This window comes from Echinops telfairi, unplaced genomic scaffold (genome assembly GCF_000313985.2).
Source record: "Echinops telfairi isolate 266 unplaced genomic scaffold, ASM31398v2 ScPeMD7_7457;HRSCAF=8495, whole genome shotgun sequence".
In the NCBI taxonomy this organism is placed as follows: Eukaryota; Metazoa; Chordata; class Mammalia; order Afrosoricida; family Tenrecidae; genus Echinops; species Echinops telfairi.
Window position 1 is genome coordinate 23,181,638 of NW_022111357.1, and position 20,269 is coordinate 23,201,906.

At 58.6% G+C, this 20,269-nt stretch overlaps 1 protein-coding gene across 1 annotated transcript; it reads left to right on the forward strand.

Moving 5' to 3' along the window:
- The first annotated feature begins 2,216 nt into the window (after positions 1-2,216).
- On the forward strand, positions 2,217-17,010 carry WNT4 (Wnt family member 4). Its single transcript, XM_004705124.3, has 4 exons — positions 2,217-2,559; positions 11,948-12,079; positions 12,189-12,331; positions 14,162-17,010. Exons 1-4 carry the CDS (start codon positions 2,217-2,219, stop codon positions 14,627-14,629), a joined length of 1,086 nt encoding a protein of 361 aa, XP_004705181.2. The 3' UTR covers positions 14,630-17,010.
- Positions 17,011-20,269: the final 3,259 nt, after the last annotated feature.

Below are 20,269 nucleotides of genomic sequence, written 5' to 3' on the forward strand. Positions count from 1 at the left end.
GACTGGCTCCCTAAGAGACAGCCCAGGAAGTGGGGGCCCCTGACCAGCCCCTCAGTCTTCCCTTGGAGAGGCTGGGACCTCCGCATTCCCACCCCCCCAACTCTGGGCAGGACCTGGTAGAAAAGACCAGGAATTCTGTCGCCTGCCTCCCACCTCCCGTCTCCCACTCAGTCGGGCAGCTAGCTGGGAAAGGAAGGGCCCAGGCCTCTGTCATTTCAGCAAACCACACACGCTCCTGATGCACTGAACTGTCACTCGGGCCAAGCCAACATGCCAGGCCTGGGAGCCTCGGCACGGTCCCAGCAACCCACCCTGGCCCACATCCTTAGGGGACCCCTCCCCCCGGCCCTCTGCGGCAGCCCTCTGGTCCCAGTTCTAGTCTGTCTCCAGCAAAGGCTGTGAAGTCAGGCTCCAACACTGGCCTCTCCCCTCGCCCCTGTGGGACCTCACACACAATTCGTTGACCTGGTCGTGCCTTGGTTTGCCCCACTGTAAAAATGGGAGTGCTGAGAGGATTAATCAATCATGCAAGTAGCCTGGTTTCTGCTCAGGGCCATAAAGTGCGGCTGTCCTTATTACCACGGTCAGAGAAGTGTCTCCATGTTCGGTCTCTGCGGACTTTCCTTCGGTCGCTGCTTCATTCGGCAAAGTCTGTGCTCCGGCGAGGGGCCTCGGGCTCCTCGTCCACCCAGCTTCTGCCCACAGGAGCCCTTTGGCTTTTTTTTTTTTAATTAAAAGATCGTTTTATTGGCGGCTCTTACAGCTCTCAGAACCATCCATACATCAATTCTATCAAGCGTGTTTGTACATATGTTTCCATCATTCGTTTCTAAACATTTACTTTCTATGGGGCCCTTGGTGTCAGCTCCTCTTTTTCCCCCTCCCTTTGGCTTCTGACAACAGCCCCTTGCCATAGGCAGAGGCAAGACTATCCAGCAGCATCCTGCCTGGGGGCCGAGGTTGCTGGACCCAACCACTGAGGGTCTAGTTCCCTGCGGACTCCTCCAGCAGGGCAGTCGCCTGAGAAGCTAAAGCTACGGGAGAGCCAGGGTCCCAGCTTTCTCCCAGGAGGCTGCAGGAAGGCCCTATTCCCTCTCTGGGCCCCAGGGTGCTCACCTGTAAAACGAGGGGCCTGAGCCAAACACCTGTCAGAGAAAAATCTGCAGGTCTGTCATTCTCTCAACTCTGCTTTCATCCAAGAGCCCAGCCTGGCCGTGAGTGAGCGAGGCACAGACGCATCCCCGCTGGGCTGGGCGCGAGGGAAAGGGGCAGGGCTCCCTCCACTGCCAGCCGGCCCTCCCGTGTCTCTGTGCCTGGCCCTCCCTGGCGAGAGCCGTATAAACCCCAACTCCAGCCCAGACTGCCTTTTCGTGTGGGAGCCCAGGAGCCAGGCACGTGGCCTCTCTGGAAAGCGAGTGCTCAGTTAATGGGGGCTGCTCTTTTCCCATTGGGCAGTTACTCAGACTTCAGGCCTCCTGGGTCCCTTCCCCTGCACTAAGGGGAAGGTCTGAGAGCTAATGTGTGGCTCTCTGTGACCCCTTGGGTCTCCATTTCAGAATCTATAAAACGAGGAGACTAGCTACCACTCACAGGTGTGTGGTTGGGGTACAGCAGGACAACGTGCTGTCCCTGCGAGGAATGTAGCACCATTCTGGGCGTTGGCCAAACTGTGCACTCTCACCTACCCTCCACCAGAACTGGAGCGTTTGCAGCCCCAGTGCAGGGGCCAGCCTGGCCCCAGGGCGCCTTTACAGGCGCGGTCATTTGGATTGTGACACTAGCCCTACCAGGTGGGCCAGGCATCCTGGGCCCTGCTGTCAGGCTATGAAGCTCGGGGTAGGGGAGGGGGGTGCATAGCAAACTTTACCCTTGAGAGCCCCTTACACCTGTGTTTACCCCCTCCCAACCCTCAGCCCCCGGGGCTGCAGGAACCCCGTCCTGCCCGCTCCGTCCTGGACACGGCTGGCAGTGAGGATCATGAATTCACTGTAGCCAGAGGGGGCCTGAGGTCACCAGGGCCCTGGAATGGGGAGGGGAAAACAAACAGGGGTTCCAGACCCCCAGGGACAGGGCATTGCTCCAGGAAGGGCAAAAGCCCATGGGCTGTTGGGTTCTAGTCACAGAGAGACAGACTGCGGAGCGGACACCCTCTAGGGCAGGGGCGGGGGGTCCATGGCTGGGGTGCTGCTGCCTGGAGACCAGAGCCTTCCTGCAGCATGCCAGGGCTGGGCGTTGGGACTGGTCACTCCCAGACACGGGTCGAGGTGCCCACAGGCCGGGTGCAGGGAGCTCTCACCCCACCGCCCAACTTCGTGTCCCCCAGGTACCTGGCCAAGCTGTCATCGGTGGGGAGCATCTCCGAGGAGGAAACCTGTGAGAAGCTGAAGGGGCTGATCCAGAGGCAGGTGCAGATGTGCAAGCGGAACTGGGAGGTCATGGACTCGGTGCGCCGCGGCGCCCAGCTGGCCATCGAGGAGTGCCAGTACCAGTTCCGGAACCGGCGCTGGAACTGCTCCACGCTCGACTCCCTGCCCGTCTTCGGCAAGGTGGTGACGCAAGGTGAGGGCAGATCACAGGCAGGGTCCAGGGGCAGGTTTGGGGGATGGGATGATAAAGAATACAGAATACAGTTAGAGCTGGAGGCGGGGGCAGGTAGGGATTGGACAGTGAGGGGGGAGGTGCGAGTTTGGTGCCTGTGGGGGGCCTTCCTGTGTTCAGCATGGTCAGTCCCCATGTCACTCTAGAAAGGACAACCTAGGCTCACGCAGGGAAAGGACCTCATTGCCCAAGGTTCACTCAGAGTTCATGACAGGCTGGAGATTCAAACTCTGCCCCTCGCTGTTGCTACCCCAGCATTCTGCCTCCGGTCAACCCCACCCCCCCACCCCTCCCACCCCCACCCCCATGTCACACGTGCGAGCCTCTGGCAGCCTGACCTCGCTCAGTCCTGAGATACAAGGATCCATGACCCGGCTCCTGCCCTCTGGGCTCAGTTAGGGGGCAGTGGGGCAGACAGACAGTGAACGCGGCGGCGCAGAAGCAGGCAAAGCTGGCACAACTCTAGCAGTGCCTGTGGGCCAGAAAACCAGACTCACGGCCGTCGAGTACATGCCGACTCATAGCGACCCTGCAGGATGGGGTAGAACTGCCCCTGTGAGTTTCTGGGACTAACTCTTTGTGGGAGTAGCCAGCCCCGCCTTTCTCCCAAGGAGCAGCTCATGGTTTCAAACTTCTGACCTTGCAGTTTGCAGCCCAAATCATAGCCACGACGCCACCAGGGCTCCTTGCCGTGGGTCTGATAATTTTATCCTGTCTGAGCCCTGGTGGCGTCGTGGCTACACGTTGAGCTGCTCAATGCAAGGTTGGCAGTTCAAGACGACCGGTCACTCCTTGGGAGGAAGACGGGCTTCTCACTTCCTGTAATGAGTTACAGTCTCTGAAAGGCAAGGCAGCACTTCCTCCCTGCGCTGTGGGCTGGCTGTGAGTCACATCGGCTCGATGTCAGTGAGCAAGGCCTCTTTGGGATTACTGCCCCTTCCGTGGCAAATGAAGAAATGGAGGCACAGAGGCGGGAGTCGCTCGCCCAGGGGTCACAGGGTTAGGAAGGGGGCTTGCCAGGACTTGAGCCCAGGTAACCTAGCCACTCCAGTCTGTTCTTATGCTGACGGGGCAGATTTGATGCATTACACGGGGGCTGAGCACAAAAGCCGATACTGCCCTTGGCCAGGTGGGGTGATCAGCAGAGTCCCCCCACCCAAGTCGTGAGCCTCTTGCCTGGAACCTGAAAGCTGAGGGGGGCAGTAAGCCAAAGGACGGTGAACAGGAGCACAGAACATTCCGGAGGCCTGGAGGGCTCCTTGCCTCGAGGGAGTAGCTCTGAACCAGCCACCTCTTTTTCTACTTTCTGGGCTGGAAACGGACACCGCGAGTCACGGCAGGAGCAGGGCCCCCTGCTTGGTCAGGCAACAGGAAGAGGTCACCCGGGCCAGCCTGGGTCTTGGCACCTGTGGTCCTGGACGGCGAGGGCCTGGGCTGTCGTGAACCATGTGGGTGTTGTTGGAAACCAACTGCGAGCGAAATCTGGAAGCCATTCTCCTGGGAGTTGGCAGGGGCCGGGGAGGCCTGGCCGTGCTTGGCATCGTGGTGCTGCACTGCTGCAGAAGCAGAGGCCCAAGGCGACCTGCAGGAGCTCAGCGGGCACGGCGAGTGTCTGGGGGGTCGATAGGTCGGTTAACAGGCTTCCCTGGACTGGGTCCTTACTCTCTCTCCCCCAGCCCACCCCCCATATCCCGTGCCACACCCTCTCCCCACACGCACACCTCCACATAGCCTTCCGGCCCTGTCAACAGGCTCTCCATGGCTCTGTACTGACTGGATTTCTTCTTTTTGATAATTTTTTATCTTAATAACTCCTTTGTTTTGATCGGAAGTACCAAGTTTGGGGAAAAGTGCAGGAACGTTGTAAAAGGAGTCCAGGGAATCCCCATAGATTGTGACGCAGGTTCAACCTGCTTACCTTCCCCTTTCTCCGGGCACTTAGAGGGGTGCACGTCTTCTCAATGCTGTTTGTGTGCACCGTTGCATTAGTACCTCACTCGGACTGTTTTCCGCCCCCCCTCCCTCCACCACACCCTCCCCCAAGCCCTTCACTAAACCCAGAGGTCTTGGAGGAAACTGCGGGTGAGGTCACATGGGCTTCAGGGGTTGGGCAGTCAGTGGACGCTGTCTGATGGCAGAAAGGGGGTGGAGGCTGGAAGGGGGCACAGAGGGGCAGTGTGGATCAGGGCTAGCCCGAGTCCAGTGTGTATTCCACCTGATTTCTAAGGGTGAGGAGGAGGCGCCCAGGCCTGGCTTAGCACATCCCAAAGACACTGGGACTCCTACCAGGCTGAAGTCTGAGTGGCTGGGTCAAGCGCCCAGTCCCCTCAGAACTGAGTCAAGGTTCCCTGACGCCAGGCCAGCGGTGGCAGGCAGATGTCTGTCTCCTCTGGAGCTGCTCCAGCTCTGCCCTTTCCACCCATCTTCCCACTTGCACGTTGTCCCTTTCCTTCCCTGGTAAAATTCCTCTTGGGAAATTCCTTATTTTCCACCAAACACGAGGGAACAGGAAGGAGGAAAGGGCTCCTGTGACTCAGGACGTTCTGGGGTTGGGGAGGCAGGGGATGAGGAACTTCAGAAGGTCACATCCCTCCTGGCACCTGGGGTCCTCCCCTGTCCATAAGACTCACCGCACAGGCTGTCACAAAGGTCCTCGGCCTGAGAGGAGCCATCTGGAGTCACTGTGGTTGTCCTCATTGCCAGGGGCTTTGGACCCCAGCAGTCTCACACGCGACCCCCACCCAGCCCCCTGCAACTGGGGTCTGGGGGATTTGGATGAAGCCCATCAACCATGACCTGCCTGGCTGGGGTCATGACCTCGGGCTATTGGAGAGGACAGGGCTAACAGGCCCCACTAGCCCCGGTTAGAGAATAAACCACAACCGGCGGCGGGGGTCCAGTTGGCGTCCACTCATGTCAGGGCAGAGCTGCACTCCATCATGGCTGCAAACTTTGGGAAGTGGACGCCCAGGTCTTTCTGCCAAAGTGCATCATGGGGGATTCAAGAGGCAAGCTTTTCAATTCCAGTTAGTGCCTAGCTACTCCTTAGAGAAAACCAAAAACTAAACTCACTGCCATGAGTGGAGGCCGACTCATAGCAACCCTATAGGACGGGGTAGAACTGCCCCTATGGGCTTCCAAGGCTGTAACTCTTTCCGGGAGTAGAAAACCTCGTCTTTCTCCTAGAGAGCAGCTGGTGGTTTCGAACTGCTGACCTTGCAGTAAGCAGCCCAACACGTAGTTGCCAGGGCTCCTTTTGAGAAGAAAGGGCCTCACCTCCAACTTGTCTCACCTCCAACCATCCCCACGAGCACTACAGATCGCACTGCTGTCCCCACAGTGCACCGAAACGGAGACTCAGCAAGTAGGCTGGTCCTGGGTCCTGCACCTGCTACCTCCTAGCTGTCAGAGGCCCTCTCTAAGCCTCTGTGACCTCCTTCCTGTAAAATGGAGACAACCCCAGGGCCGGCCTCCTGGAATTCCAGTGAGGATCCAGAGACGCTCAGCAAGCACGGGCTGCCTCACCCTCCCAGGACCCCGCCAGGCAGCCCCGGGATGGGCAGCATGTGGAGGCCCCGGCCACCAGCTCTGTGCCTCATCCTCTCCCTCTGTATTGGAGGCCACCTGCTCCCCACCCACAGCCCAAGGCAGGCCACCACTTGAGGGCTCTGTGTCACTGCCCAAGAAACTGTGCGCTAAGCTGAACATCTACCCCGACGTCCACCGAGAGGGGACAGGGGTGAAAGTAACTGACTGAGCGAGCCGTAGGGCCACACAAGGTGGGCTCTGTGTTCCAGTCACTGCTTTCACCCCCCAGGGCCTTGACCTGCACGCAGGAGACAAGCCAGAAGACACCTGCTGCCTGAATGCAAGGGGGTTGAGGGCAGGAGGTCAAGAACTGGGTGAAGGTTCAAGGTCGCAGTGAGCAGCTGCACTGGGATGTCGGAGTGGGTCTCCCAAGGGGTAGAACAAGTGGGGGAGGTGAGCAAAGTCTCTTGCATCATCCTCCCCGCCCCCCTCCCAATACACCACAGGTTGCCTCCTACCTTCATCCACCTGGCTCTGGCCTCCTTCTGACTAGTTGGGGGAGAGGGGATGCACATGTGCACTGGCCATCACAGGAGGGCTCAGACGAGGCCCAACGCCATCTAGGACACCTTACTGTCAGGACACCAGGCTGGTCATCACGTCAGACCCAGCAAGGGAGAGAACTTCCTTTGGTGCCATCAGCCAGTCACGGGAGACCTAGTGGACGGGCAGCCCGGCCATTTCCCTGGACTGGGAGTCCCTGGGGGCACGCTTCACCTCGGGGGCCCTACTGAAGTCGGCTTGGTGAGGGAGCGGGAGAAGATGCTGTCCTGAGGGCGCCACACCAGAAGGGCAGTGCCAAGCATGCGGCCCCCTTAACAACCCTCTCAGTGTCCCTTCCCAACAGACAGGGTGGCAAAGGAATAAAAGAGCAACAACAGTCACAACAGCTGCTGCGTATTGAGGGCCTACGATGTACCAGGCACTGGACTTCAGGGCCACTACCCTGTTTTATGTCCTTAAGTCTTCCTGACCACTACAGAGTTGGTCCTCATACTGGCCCCATTTCATCAAGACAAGTGAAATCACACCTCTAGGCACTGGCAGTGCCAGGAGCAGAACTCGGTCCAGCTCCTTCCCAGTGTGCAGCTCCGCCCCCAAGTAGCTGTGGATCCCAGAGAGACATAGGTGGGCCGGCCTGGCTGGAGGGGCCAGACATGCTGGACAACTGAAAGGTAAGCCCACCTCCCGGTGCCAAGCACACGGGGCAGGCATGTCTGCAAGAGTGCCCGGGTCCGGGGAGGTGTGGAGGGTTCGAGAGGACGGTGGATGGAGAGCTCAGGGCGGCCTCCTGGGCAGCATGCCCTGGTGGTTGCTGTGGCTACTGTTAGGTGCTGGACTTGGTTGTAACGCACAGGGACTCTGTGGACAACAGAAGGAAACACCGCCCGGCCCTGCGCCCCATCACAGTTGTCACTGACCGAGCACAGTGTTGCAGCCACTTTATCAATCCATCCCCTCCACAGGCTTCCTCTTGTTCCCTGACCCTCTACCAAGCACCGTGTCCTTCCCCGAGGACATGAGAACATGCCCAAAGTATGTGGCACGAGGTCCCGCGGCCCTCCCCTCTAAGGAGCTTGCTGGCTGCACCTCTTCCAAGGCAGATCCGTGTGCTCTCCTGGAGGCCCGTGCACTTTCAAGATTCCTCGCCAGCACCCTGGTTCAAATGCCTCGATTCTTCTTTGGACTTCCCTCTTCGTTGCCCGTCTTTGCTGATAGGCAACTGAAAATACCATGGCTTGGGTCAGGAGCACCTTAGAAGCTCAGAGAAGAAGGTTGCACCGCTGGTAAGAGCCTAGCATGAATCTGACTGGCTCCAGAGCCTCCACTGTAACCCATGAGCAGAGGACACAGAAACCTGGAGAGGCAGTCTGGAGACAGGCTGTAAAGAGGACAGACGAAGGCCACTCTCAGAAACCTGGGCTCGCCCTGCCAACTCAACACCAGCCGGACCTGCCTTGGATCAACCTGGCTTGTACCTGTCGCCTCCCTTCCCTCAGGACCCCCACCCTGGTACTCCAAGGATCACCATGCCCATGGTCTCCTTGCCGACCTGACTCAGACTCCGCCTCTTCTCCCCCAAACACTCCTTCCCGTTTAAATGTCCTTCCTTCCAACCCGTGGGAGAGGGGAGCATGGGTCCTGTGTGAGGCAGGCCTGGGCTCCAGTTCCTGCCTGGCCACCCGCTGAGCCTCACCTTCCTCCTCTGGAGAGCAGAGACCACCAGCCTTGGGCACCTGAGGAGAGGGCCTGGCACACCGTGGCCTTCAGAAAGGAGGGCGGCCGTTATTGGATGGCTAATTCCTGCATCCCCAGCCCAGCCTTGCATCTGAGAAGAAAAGGCAATGGCAGCCAGGCCCAGAGAACACACAGGACGTGGTCCCATGAGTTGCTTGGGGACAGGCACACCGTGGAGGCACAGAGCTTGGTGGAGAAGTGTGAGCGTGGCCTATGGACAGGAAACAGCATTGTAGGCCATCTCCTGCCCCATAGAGAGGGCTTCCCCCAGCCCCGCCCGCACTGCCGCCCCAGGATAGGACAGTGTGAGCCCTGCCCTCCTCACCAGGGGCAGTCAACTCCCTGGTCCCCCTGTGGACACTCCCAGAAGCACAGCCCTTTGTCTGCGCAGCCTCAGGGGACAGCAGGCCCTGGCAGCAAGCAGGCCGAAGCCTGGGCCCCGGTGGCAGCTCTGGGGTCACAGGGCAGGGACCAGAAAGCTCTGGGAAGGTTGGAGAAGTCCCTGGTGCCAGCTTCAGGAACCAGGTCGCTTGCTCACAAGGTCTGGGCCTCTGGAACCTCCTGGGCTGAACTCGAAAGTCTAGTGACGAACCCAGAAAAGGAAGTGGGCTTTAGGGTAGTCCATGTATCTCCATGGGGGCTCGGGCTTCCGGGGGACAGGATAAAGCCCTGGAGGCACACTGCTCAATCACGTTTCAGTTCTGGTTCCATCACGTTCTCACTGTGTCTTTGGGAGCAAGTTGCTCTGCCTCCCAGGTGGGGGAAGGGGACCAGGAGTCCCCCTGAGCAATCTCACAAAGGTCCTGCACCCCTAGGACGAGTACTTGAGGGAGCAGGTCAGCCCAGAGCCAGGGTGTACCCATGAGCCCCGAGAAGCAGAGGGACAAGGCCCATGCAGGGTCCAGAGTCGGGGACCGCCCCACAGTCCATCGGCCTTACCTCCTGATTGGACTGCCCTTCCCCCGTGGTCTTTGGGGCAAAGACGTGTGCTGGTTCAGGCCTGGAAATACCAGAAATACCAGAAACTGAAGTCGGCTCTCTTCGGGCGGCCACAGCACAAAACCAACCAACATGATCCTGCTATTAACTTGGAGAAGACGCCATCTCCGGCTGTCAAGACCCCGGGGCTCCAGCCAAGGCCCGGGTGCCGGCCCAAAGTGGCCAGGCCCGGCCTGAGTCGTGGAGACAGGGGTGTGGGCAGTGTCCCCAGTCCTGGCTGGGACCAAGGACAGGGTGTCCCACGTCGCCGGGGACCGAGCTGCCTCCCACCCTAGCGCTGGCTCCTGCTGTCTCTGTCCGCAGACTCGGACACAGAGGAGGTGATTGTAGCCTCTGCTCCTGGGGGCAGCCCGGAGCACAGGCCTGGGTGTCGCAGAGGTAATTGCCAACCACGGGGCCAAAACCTGCCCCCCCGCACTCCTGTGGACACAGCCACTCCAGCAAGAGACAGAAGGACAGTCACGGGCACACAGAGGTCCTCACAGGGCCCGTGGGGGTGGGGGGGTGAGCAGGGTTGTCTGACACACACCCAGCCGGCCACTCGAACATGCACTGCACACAAACTCCCCTGCACATCTCCACAGCCGCAAAGCACCACACCCCCAAGGCCCCCTTCTACCAGGCACAGTTGCTTGGAGGATAAAAACGCCCATTCAGGAGGGAGACGGTGGTCAGGCAGGCCCCAAAATAGAATCCCCGAGTGGCCATGGGTCGAAGGGAGCGAGCAGGAGGCAGAGGCAGTCGGTTGTGCCGGAGTCCTGGCTCTCACTCTCTGAGCCTTCGCTGTAGCACCTGTGAATTGGGCTAAAGCTCTGGTAGTGGAGGTCATGCCCGAGAGGCACCCTGGATCCTCCAGACTCACCACCTCCAAGTCAGTGCCGATGCCAGGCGACCTTGCAGCCCAGGGAAAAGCGCCCCTGTGGACTTCCGAGACCGTAACTCTGCACGGAGTAGAAAACCCTGTCTTTCTCCCAAGGAGTGCCTGGTGCTTTCAAACTGTGAACCTTCTGGATGGCAGCCCAATGCTTAACTACTATGCCACCAGGGCTCCTCTGCAGCTCTTTAGGAGAGTAGAAAGCCTTTCTTTCTCCCAGGAAGCGGAGAGGCACAGGATAGCCAGCCATCCCTGTGCCAGGAGCTGGTGTTACTATGATTTCTGCTATGACCTACCATGTGTGCAGTACTTACCATGTCAGCATTCTCCGTCTGCAGTTTGGTGACGCGATGGTTTACTCGTCAAGGTTAAGGAAACATATGGCATGTTTGGAGGAAGGGTGGTTTGTTAAACAGGGTTCTCTCGAGAGACAAAACCAAATTGTTAATAATTTTATATATATATTTATACAGATAGCTATATAACATAAGAAATAAACAGTGAATTAAATTATAAAGCAGTACAAATGGCTCAGTGCAACTCACTCCCGTGAGGCAGTTGTGAGACACTGGCAGTCCTTCAAGTCTTGAGGGCCACCAGGTAGTCCTCTGTAGAGCAATTCAGGCTAACCACACACAGGCAGCAAACAGTAAGGCAGGTCACCAACTGTCAGCCAGATGACAGGGTCCGACAGTCCCCAACCAAGAGATGTAAATTCCAATGGTGTGACGAAGCAGGTCTTGTAGGAGCCTCAAATGACAGCGACACAGTTCACGGGTTGGTGTCCCACAGGTAGTGTAGCTTGCAAATTGAGGCACAGAACAAGCAAGGCAGCCGCACACTGGTCCGATGATCAAAGAGCAAGAGACAAGAAAGGCGAGGTTCGCGGAGCCATTTATCTCTCTGCCTTTCAATTAATTCCACATGGGTTTATCGGTCAGGTTGGCACAATAAACTACCTACCTCAGGTGGGGACCTGAGACAGAGCTGGGGGACCTCCCTGCGAACCCCATGAGGTCTCCTGGGAAACTGGGTTCAGAGGAGACTGGTGTCGCTGTGGGAGAGGCGCTGGGCTGCTTACCAGCAGGAGAGCCATTTAACCCCTGCTGATCCTGGGGAGAGATGAGGCTGTCTACTCCCATAGATTCACAGCCTCGTACATGCAGTGGAGCAGCTCCACCCTGTCTTTTAGTCGTGACCAGTCAGAAACAATGACTGATGCTCCGTGGCTGCTCCGTCCTAGTGTCTAGCCCTGCCACCTCAGGAGGTCGGCTCGCCTCTCCTGGCTGTTCCATTTCACCAAGAGGAGTGTGCAATGACCACATCCCCCAGCACCAGAGAGCCTGACGGCCCCGCCCTGCGCCCTCCCCTCCCCTCCAACAGGGTGGTGGGGAGGGCTGGGTGCTCAGCGAGTGCACAGGTTGCTCTTGGCATGGTGAGTGCCAGCACCAGGCCTGGCCTGGGGGAGTCCCGCTCTCCCTCGGTGCCCGTCCATCTCTCAGGAGGCTGTGCCACCTCAGTGCCCGTCCATCTCTCAGGAGGCTGTGCCACCTCAGTGCCCGTCCATCTCTCAGGAGGCTGTGCCACCCTCAGTGCCCGTCCATCTCTCAGGAGGCTGTGCCACCCTCAGTGCCTGTCCTTCCTCCGCAGGGACTCGGGAGGCAGCCTTCGTGTATGCCATCTCTTCAGCCGGGGTGGCCTTTGCAGTGACGCGTGCGTGCAGCAGTGGGGAGCTGGAAAAGTGTGGCTGTGACCGTACAGTACATGGGGTCAGCCCCCAGGGTAAGTGCAGCAGGCTGGCTGGGGCCACTGGTCTGAGCAGAGACAGGGCTCTGGTCCTGGCGCTGACCAGAGTGGCCCTCCTCTGTGCACCCCCCCCACACCCCCTCAGGCTTCCAGTGGTCAGGCTGCTCAGACAACATTGCCTACGGCGTGGCCTTCTCACAGTCGTTCGTGGATGTGCGGGAGAGAAGCAAGGGGGCCTCGTCCAGCCGGGCCCTCATGAACCTGCACAACAATGAGGCCGGCAGGAAGGTACTGGCGCCCATCACCACTGGGGGGAAGGCACACAGCTCCCCTCCCCAGCCACTTGGGCAGCACTTGCTCAGCCTCCAATCAGTATCAGGCACCTGTTAAGCGGGCACTCTGCCGGGTAGTGGGCACACCGGGGAGACTTGGGCTCATAGAAGCAGCCAGGTGAGTGAGAGGCACAGAGCCGAGTGGACAGCCCCCAGCGCAGGGCATGACGCCCTCCTACCATATAGATGCTCAGGCTTCAAGAAGTTCATGTAAAAATTCTATCATCTTTTTAAAAAAATCATTGGGGGCTCGTACAATCCATACATCAATTGAATCAGGCATGTTTGTACATATGTTGCCCTCATTCTCTTCTAGACATTTACTTTCTAATGAGTCATCGGTACCAGCCTTTTAAAATTTCTCCATTGAAATCAGTTCCCCCTTTCTCCCTTCCTCTCCCCCTTACCCCTTCCCTTCCGGCATCATCATTCCCACTCCTGGATTCTGTGTGCCATGTGCTCCCATCCCTTTCTATGCCTGTGTACATGTCTAGTCTGAACTGGGAAGCAGCTCTGGAGTCATGGTAGTGCGGGGGTGGGGGTGGGGGTGGGTGTAAAGAAGCCTCAAGGAACCAGAGGAATATAGTGTTTCATCCATGCTTTACTGCACCCTGGTGACTCATCCCCTCCCTGTGGGCCCTCTGTGGGGAGATTGTTCCACTATCTACAGATGGGCTTTGATCTCCGCTCCAGCCCCACTTGTTCTCAACAATGTTTTTGTTTGTTATGTGTCTGCTGATGCCTATCACCTGGTCCCTATGCCTCATGATCGCACCGGTGGTGTGCTTCTTCAATGTGGACTTGCTTCACTGCTGAACGGCAGCTTGTGTTGTAACTTCAAGCCTTTAAGACCCCAGATGCCAAATATTTTAATAGCCGGGCCACCACGCGCCCTCTTCACCAGATTTGCTTATGCACCCGTTTTGTCTTCAGCGATTGTGTTGGGAAGGTGAACATCTCAGACTGCTGATTGGTCAAAACAAAGTGTTCTTGTGTTGAGGGAGGGTTTGAGCAGAGGCCCAAAGTCCATCACTTACCTCAGTGTATTGCGTATAAATATATGTACATGGGCCAACACCCCTATTTGTGTGGATTAATGCATTTACATGTGGACACCGCTATGTTTATACCTCTACCATTGCTTTGCTTCCTCGGTCCTTCCTGCTTCCCTTACCTTCCCCCTGCCCCACTGCCACTTTCCCCTTATCTCTGCCTCTTGGTACCTCCTCTTAACTAGTTTGCTGTTGCTCCGACACCCTCCCCTCCCCCCTGCCCGGATCGCTATCTCCTCCTTTTTATTGACTCCAACACCTCAGTTGTTCCCTCCATGGCGCAGCCTGCTCACCGCCCGTGTGTCAGTGCAGTCATACACGACTCCCCCCACCGAATGATGAGTCAGGATGTGACCCCTTTTTTGTGTGCCACGGTAAAGGTCACATCTGCTGTCAGAATAGGTGTTTCTGGGTCCCCAGGAAGACACCCTGAGGGCAGTGGGCCACATCCCTGTTCCAGCACTGCCTGTGGCACACAGGGGGGCTTACTGCGGAGAGCCCTCGAGTATCAGGGGTTGGGGCTCTGAATCCACCCCGGGGAGCCTTGGGCGGAAGACCTGGTCATCTCCAACCCTCAGTCAGGAATGAGGTCGCAGGAGTGGGAAGCCACTGGCTGGCAGCTGGTGCGAGTGCCAATGCAGAGGATTCCTGCAGCCCCGGGGTCCAGGGCCCCGCCCCTCCTTGTCTCCCCTGACCTCTCCTCTGCCTCCCCTCCCCCCCACCCCGCCCCACAGGCCATCTTGACACACATGCGGGTGGAGTGCAAGTGCCACGGGGTATCTGGCTCCTGTGAGGTGAAGACGTGCTGGCGGGCCGTGCCCCCCTTCCGCCAGGTGGGTCATGCGCTGAAGGAGAAGTTCGACGGAGCCACGGAGGTGGAGCCACGCCGCGTGGGCTCCTCCAGGGCGCTGGTGCCACGCAACGCCCAGTTCAAGCCGCATACCGACGAGGACCTGGTGTACTTGGAGCCCAGCCCGGACTTCTGTGAGCAGGACATGCGCAGCGGCGTGCTGGGCACGAGAGGCCGCACCTGCAACAAGACGTCCAAGGCCATCGACGGCTGCGAGCTGCTGTGCTGCGGCCGCGGCTTCCACACAGCCCAGGTGGAGCTGGCCGAACGCTGCAGTTGCAAGTTCCACTGGTGCTGCTTCGTCAAGTGCCGCCAGTGCCAGCGGCTTGTGGAGCTGCACACGTGCCGATGACCTCCAGGCCCGGCCACGCGCCCAGCAACCACCCAGTGGCTCCGGGGGAGGCCGGTAATTTAAACAGTCCTTCACCCACCACCTGCCCTGAAAGATACTGGTTGTATTTTTTGTTTTGGTTTGGTTTTTGGGTCCTCATGTTATTTATTGCCGAAACCAGGCAGGCGACCCCGAGGTCACCAACCAGGGTATGTCTGAAGCCTAGGCCTTTGTGGCTGCCACTGACCAAAGAGCAGCCTCTGGCTGTCACCCTGGGCTGCTGCTGACCACTTCTTGTTATCCCAATTTTCTACTTGCAGACTTAAGGTAGGTAACAAGGAGAGTGACAGCCACAAGGTGACTGGCCCTGCCTACTAGGGGAGGGCGGTGGCCCTGATCAGGGCTGTCACCATGGGAGTTTTACCACCACCTGCCCACAACCCTCCCCACCCCACACACTCATACACACACGCTCCCAGCTGCTTGGGCTGCAAAGGGAACTCGCAGATACCAGGTCTAGGATGCAGGGCTCATTTCAGCCCTCACGGGGGCAGTGACAAGAGGTCAGAGCTCTGCGGGTGGGGGGCAGGGGACTTTCCAGGCCCCCTCCCCTCCCCCCGCAGCGGGGCAGGAGGTGAGGGTAAGAGAAGCTACAGTCCCACCCAGAGCCTCCCCACTCCAGGACCTCCTCAAAGTGGGCATCACCAACCTCGCCCCTCCTGGGAAGAGCTGATCCCAGTGGGATTCTACGGCGCCGAGAGCTGCTCTCACAGCACTGCTCCGCCTTGAGACTGAGGAAGGGAGTCAGACTCGCGTGCGCACGCACAGAAGAAAGGCCTGGCACCTTTCTCCCCAGCCATATTCCAGCCCCTCCACACACGTACTGGCTGCAAGCTGGGGATGGGACCATCTCATTTGATGTTCACAGCCAACCTGGGAGGCAGACAGAAGCAGGGCTGCTTGTACCCGTCTTATAGTTGAGGGGGAAACTTTTGACTATCCAGGTCACAGTGAGGTAGATGACAAGGCTATACCGCAGGAGACCCCCACATGGCCTCCAGGCCCAGGCCCAGAAGCTGCAGGCTCTTTGGGTCTGAGCTGTGGAGTGGGGGTTCTGGCTGGTGGGTGAGGGCACGGCAGCGGACAGGCCCTGAGGAATGAGACTTCCCGCTGGAAGACTAGGGAAGTGGGCAACTGAGGTTCAAGGTTCCACGGGAACTGAAGAGCCCCTGAGGGGCAGCACAAGCAGCCTGGGCCTAACCCTGTGTCCCAACCAAACTCTCAGAAGCCTGGCCCAGACTTGTGTGAGCAGAACATGGGCAGAGCAAGGCCTGGCCCTTGACCCAGCCACTTCCCAGTTGGACTTTCATCACCAAGGAGCTCGCTATCCAAGGCTCCTGCTCAGGCCCTATCCAGTCTGAGGTCTGGAGCGCTGGGTTCCCCGTTAGGGGTTCCCAGACCTCAAGCTCTTGGCTCCAGCATTCGGTGTCTGGATTCAAAGTCCCTGGATCAGAATATGGCTCTGGTCTGCAGAAACTCCCCCAGACCTGTGGTCTGTGCCTCCTGGTATTGGCTCGCTCATGGAGAGGTCAAAACCCTGGGCTCGCAGCCAAGCTCTCTGTTCAATGTCCATCCAGAAAGGAGGCCAGAAGCAAGTGAGATGCTGCAGCCGAGTGTGGGGTCATCCTGAGGCAGGCCAGCTCAGATGGGGATGAAAGCTGAGCTGTCCAAGTGTCCGGGAGCAGCCTAGCCAGGACCACCGCGGCTCGAACAGGCTCATTCGGCTGGTTTTCCACCCACAACTCCTCACTTGCAAGAGCCAAACCCAAAGGACGCATTAGGAGCCTCCCGCCCTACTCCAGAGAACAGGGCCACCACCCTGTCATCCCAGAGCTGAGAGAGAGGAGTCCAGGCTGGCGTGTAGTGGTGAGCCTGCTGGGGACTGCTCAAAATGCATCCTCCTGGGGTTCTGAAGGGCTGAGACCTAGGAGAATCACACCCAGTTCTGGGAACTTCTGCCCACTGCTAGCCTTTCCACCACTTCCCCAAAGGCATCGACAGTCCCAGGAAAGTGGCGCTACTTTGATCACAACCAGCTCCAAACTGCTCCAATAAAGGAGGCGCAGGCCTGGCAGAGGTTCGTCACTGCCCACTCATTCCTGGGCCCACAGGGTTCGAGAAGCTGGCCGGAGGGAACCCTGGCCTGTCTGAAGCCCTCTTGCCTAGTCTTGCCCCAAGGTGAAGACTGTGCCCTCTGAGGTGGAGGATTGGACAGGCCCCAGCTCCTCCGGATGCTGCTACTCATCTGCGCCCCCATCTCGTTGTCCAGTTTTGATACTAGGCTGCTGCCATTGTGACCTCCCCGTGACAGTCTGATGCACGATAAAATGATTATTTCTTTATCTGGCTCTTGTGGCAGTGCCTTCTTTGTAGGAGAGAGGAACTTGAGAAAGAACGTGGAGAGAGCTGCCCACAGCAACTTCTGTGTATGGAGGCCCAGGTGCCTCCTGAAATGACTACTGGTTTACGGGGGGGAGGGGGCGCGGCACAGGGACCCACCAGTAACACACACACACAAGCACGCACGCACGCTCACTCGCGTGCACGGCCTGCATCTCCCTGAGCCACGTGCGAGTGGTCAGCTCTCTGGACCTGGCCTGAGTGCTGCTGCGCTGAGTGTGGCAAATGCAGTCCCCGACTGGGTCTAGGAAAGAGGTCAGGCTTCACAAAGTCCGTTCTCTTTCCATCCGCTTTTTCTACAAACTTGTGAAGCCCCTCATCATCCTGCCCAAGGACAGACACAGGGCCCAAGGCCTGTGACTAGAAGTGACTCCAGGATTTGAGCCTCGTCAGGCTGAGGAGCCTGGATGGCAAGCGTCCCATGAGGGTTGCCATTCAAGGGCAGTGGGACTCCTCTCAGAGGCTTCCAGCCAGAAGGTACAGTCAAGGGCGCACCCTGCTGGTGGGGAGACTGTCAGGGTGGCTTCGCAGAACCTGCAGTCTAGTTAGGTGACATTCTAATCCTCACCCACCTCCAGCCCCTACAGACCAGTTACCTGAAGCTGTGCTTTCTAACAATTGAGGGAGGGTGGGAAGAGGGCTGCAGTGAAGTGCTTTCAGGATGGCAGGGGACACACGAGTTTGTGAAGAATGAGGGAGTGGGGGGCAAGGGATAGAGTGAACACGCAGGAGGCGGGGCCAGGGCAACGGGATGGGTTTAGAGCACAACCACTAGGGAAGAGGAATGGTGGCGGGCACAAGCAGTGGGGTGTGCGTGGGTGGTCAAGTCCTCGCCCATCGTTTCCTAGACCGTGAAAAGGAGCCGGGCTCTGAGTGCCAGTGAGCACCTTCCTTCCAAATGGAAACCTTTCCCTCTCAGGGCTCCTCCACCGGCGACATGGACATCTCCCCGCTCCCTTTCAAAGGAGCTAAACAATCCTAGACGCTACTTCTTGGAGATGTGGACTGATCACACAAAGCTCACTAAATGGTAGCTGTGATAAATATTCTAAGTGTTCCCTTTTCAGGAGTTTAGGAGAGCGTTAAGCTAGCACTGAGGTGATGGGGGCTGGGAAGAGGAGGGTTAGAACAAGAACAGAGATGGTGTGGCGCAGGTTAGGAGCTGGAGACAGGTTCTCCACACTGCGATCTCACTTTGGACCCACCCCCAAGAGCAGCAGCAGGCAAATCACTTGGAGCAGAAATCTCCAAGCAGGAGAACAGAGACTCAGGATTGGGGTGGGGGGTGGGGGTGCTGTTGAAGCAATAAGCAAGCTATGCCAAAGCAGCAGCCCCTACGCACCAGCTAAACTCTGGTCCCACTGTGGGAATCACGGAGCAAGGAGGGCTCCATCAAGGGAGGGCCGGAACTGGAGGCAGGGTCTGAGGGGTTTGGCCTGGGAAGCTCAGCGGGGACTGAGGTGGGCTCCTGGGGTGGGCAGGCACACAAAGGGCTCCATCTTTGACATCACCCTGTGCTTAGCCTGCAGAGTTCTTGGAGAACTCTCCCCATGACCTTGTTCTGAGGAGCACCAGTTTGGGGCCCCTGGGCCCAGGGAGGGCGACAGGACACAGGAAGGCAAGGGGAGGAGGGGATGATGGGGTTGTGAAGAGCGTGAAGGACAGAGGGAGGCCGACAGGCAGACTGCGGGGCTTGGGGGGCAGTGAAGGAGGCAGAGGACCATCTGGGCAGAGGCACCCAGCAACTTCCCAGTAAGAGGAGAAAGCGTTGAGCTTTGGAAGGTGTGAGGTAAGTGGAGTCTGATTCAGGAGGAGGGAAGGGGGCTCTCAAGGATGTGGAGGAGGGGCATGGGGAAGGTGGCCTGGCTTGGCCCAAGCAATGACTTCATAGGAATCCCACCACCACCACCCCCTTCCTAAGCTACCAGCCTGGTGACCCCCCCCTGCCTGCATCCCAAGCTTCTAGACCAAGCCAGCGCTGATGGGATAGACTGGGGCCCCTCCTGGGTCAGGCCCCCAAGCCTGGCACTGTGCCTGCTGGGGAAGGAGGGGACTAGGGGTCCAGCCCTTGTCAGCCTCCCGGCCGGCACTTCGAAGGCAATTAGCAGCCCAGCTGAGCTAATCCCCCGCCTGGCAAGGCCAACACAAACAGGTCCAGGCCGGGTGCACACTCACCTCCCTGTTTGCTGCGGGGCCCGGTGGACCGCCAAGAACAACACCAATAACCCGGGGCCTTCTCTAGGTTAAGAGAAGGACCCCGGTCTGCTGAAGAGCGAACGGTTCCTGACAGCACACGCAGAAAGGCGGCCACTGTTCCCAAGCCTTGGGCCAGCCGGGATGAGGAAACGAGACACAAGGAACCATGGAGTCCACATCAGCACCCGCCCCCATCCCACCATGGCACCTGCACGGGAGCAAGTCCAGCTTGGGCTGTAGGCACCTTGGCAGGGGCTGGCCATGCATGTAGCCCAGAGCCTACTCCAACATGAGTCCTGCCCTCAAGGAGCACACCCACGACCTGGAAGGCCAAGGTAGAGCACCAGGAGGAGAAAGAGCCCGAGGCCGGCAGGCTGGGGAGATGGTACCCAGGGAGGCAGAAAGGGCCCGGGACAAGTCTGGCCACAGATTGGAAGTCCTGGACCAGGAGGTGCCTCCTCTGGGCTTTATCGGCTCAACTCAGCAACTGGAGGGAGCCCAGACCCCAGACAAGGCCCTCCCAATGTGCCCACCCCCACCTCCTGCTGGAATCTAGACCAATTCCACATACAGTCATCAGCCTTAGTGGCCAAAGCCCTGCCCTCACCTAACTGGGTACCTCTCCTTACCCTCCTAGCGCTCAAGCTCGCAGGCCTCCTGCCAAAACTGAAGCCACTTTGGCATGTCTTGGGAAAGGGACAGGCACAGCCTCTTATGGGAAGCCCTCCGTGTGGGGGAAGCCCTCTCAGGACCCAGCAGCACACGGCAACCACCTACCCACCCCACCCCCTATGGCTCACTGAGCACTGGGCTAGGGGACCAAGCCACCACAGGCCAAGAAGGCAGCACCTCGATTTCTCCACGGCTTGTCCCTACTTTATGGATAAGGATGCTGAGGCCCAGAGGAGGGAAGAAGCATCACCACCAGGAGTCGCCCACTCCAGCCCTGCCTGTGTCTCTATTTACTTCACCGCACGGCTGAAGCCCGGCCCAGCCCAGCACTCA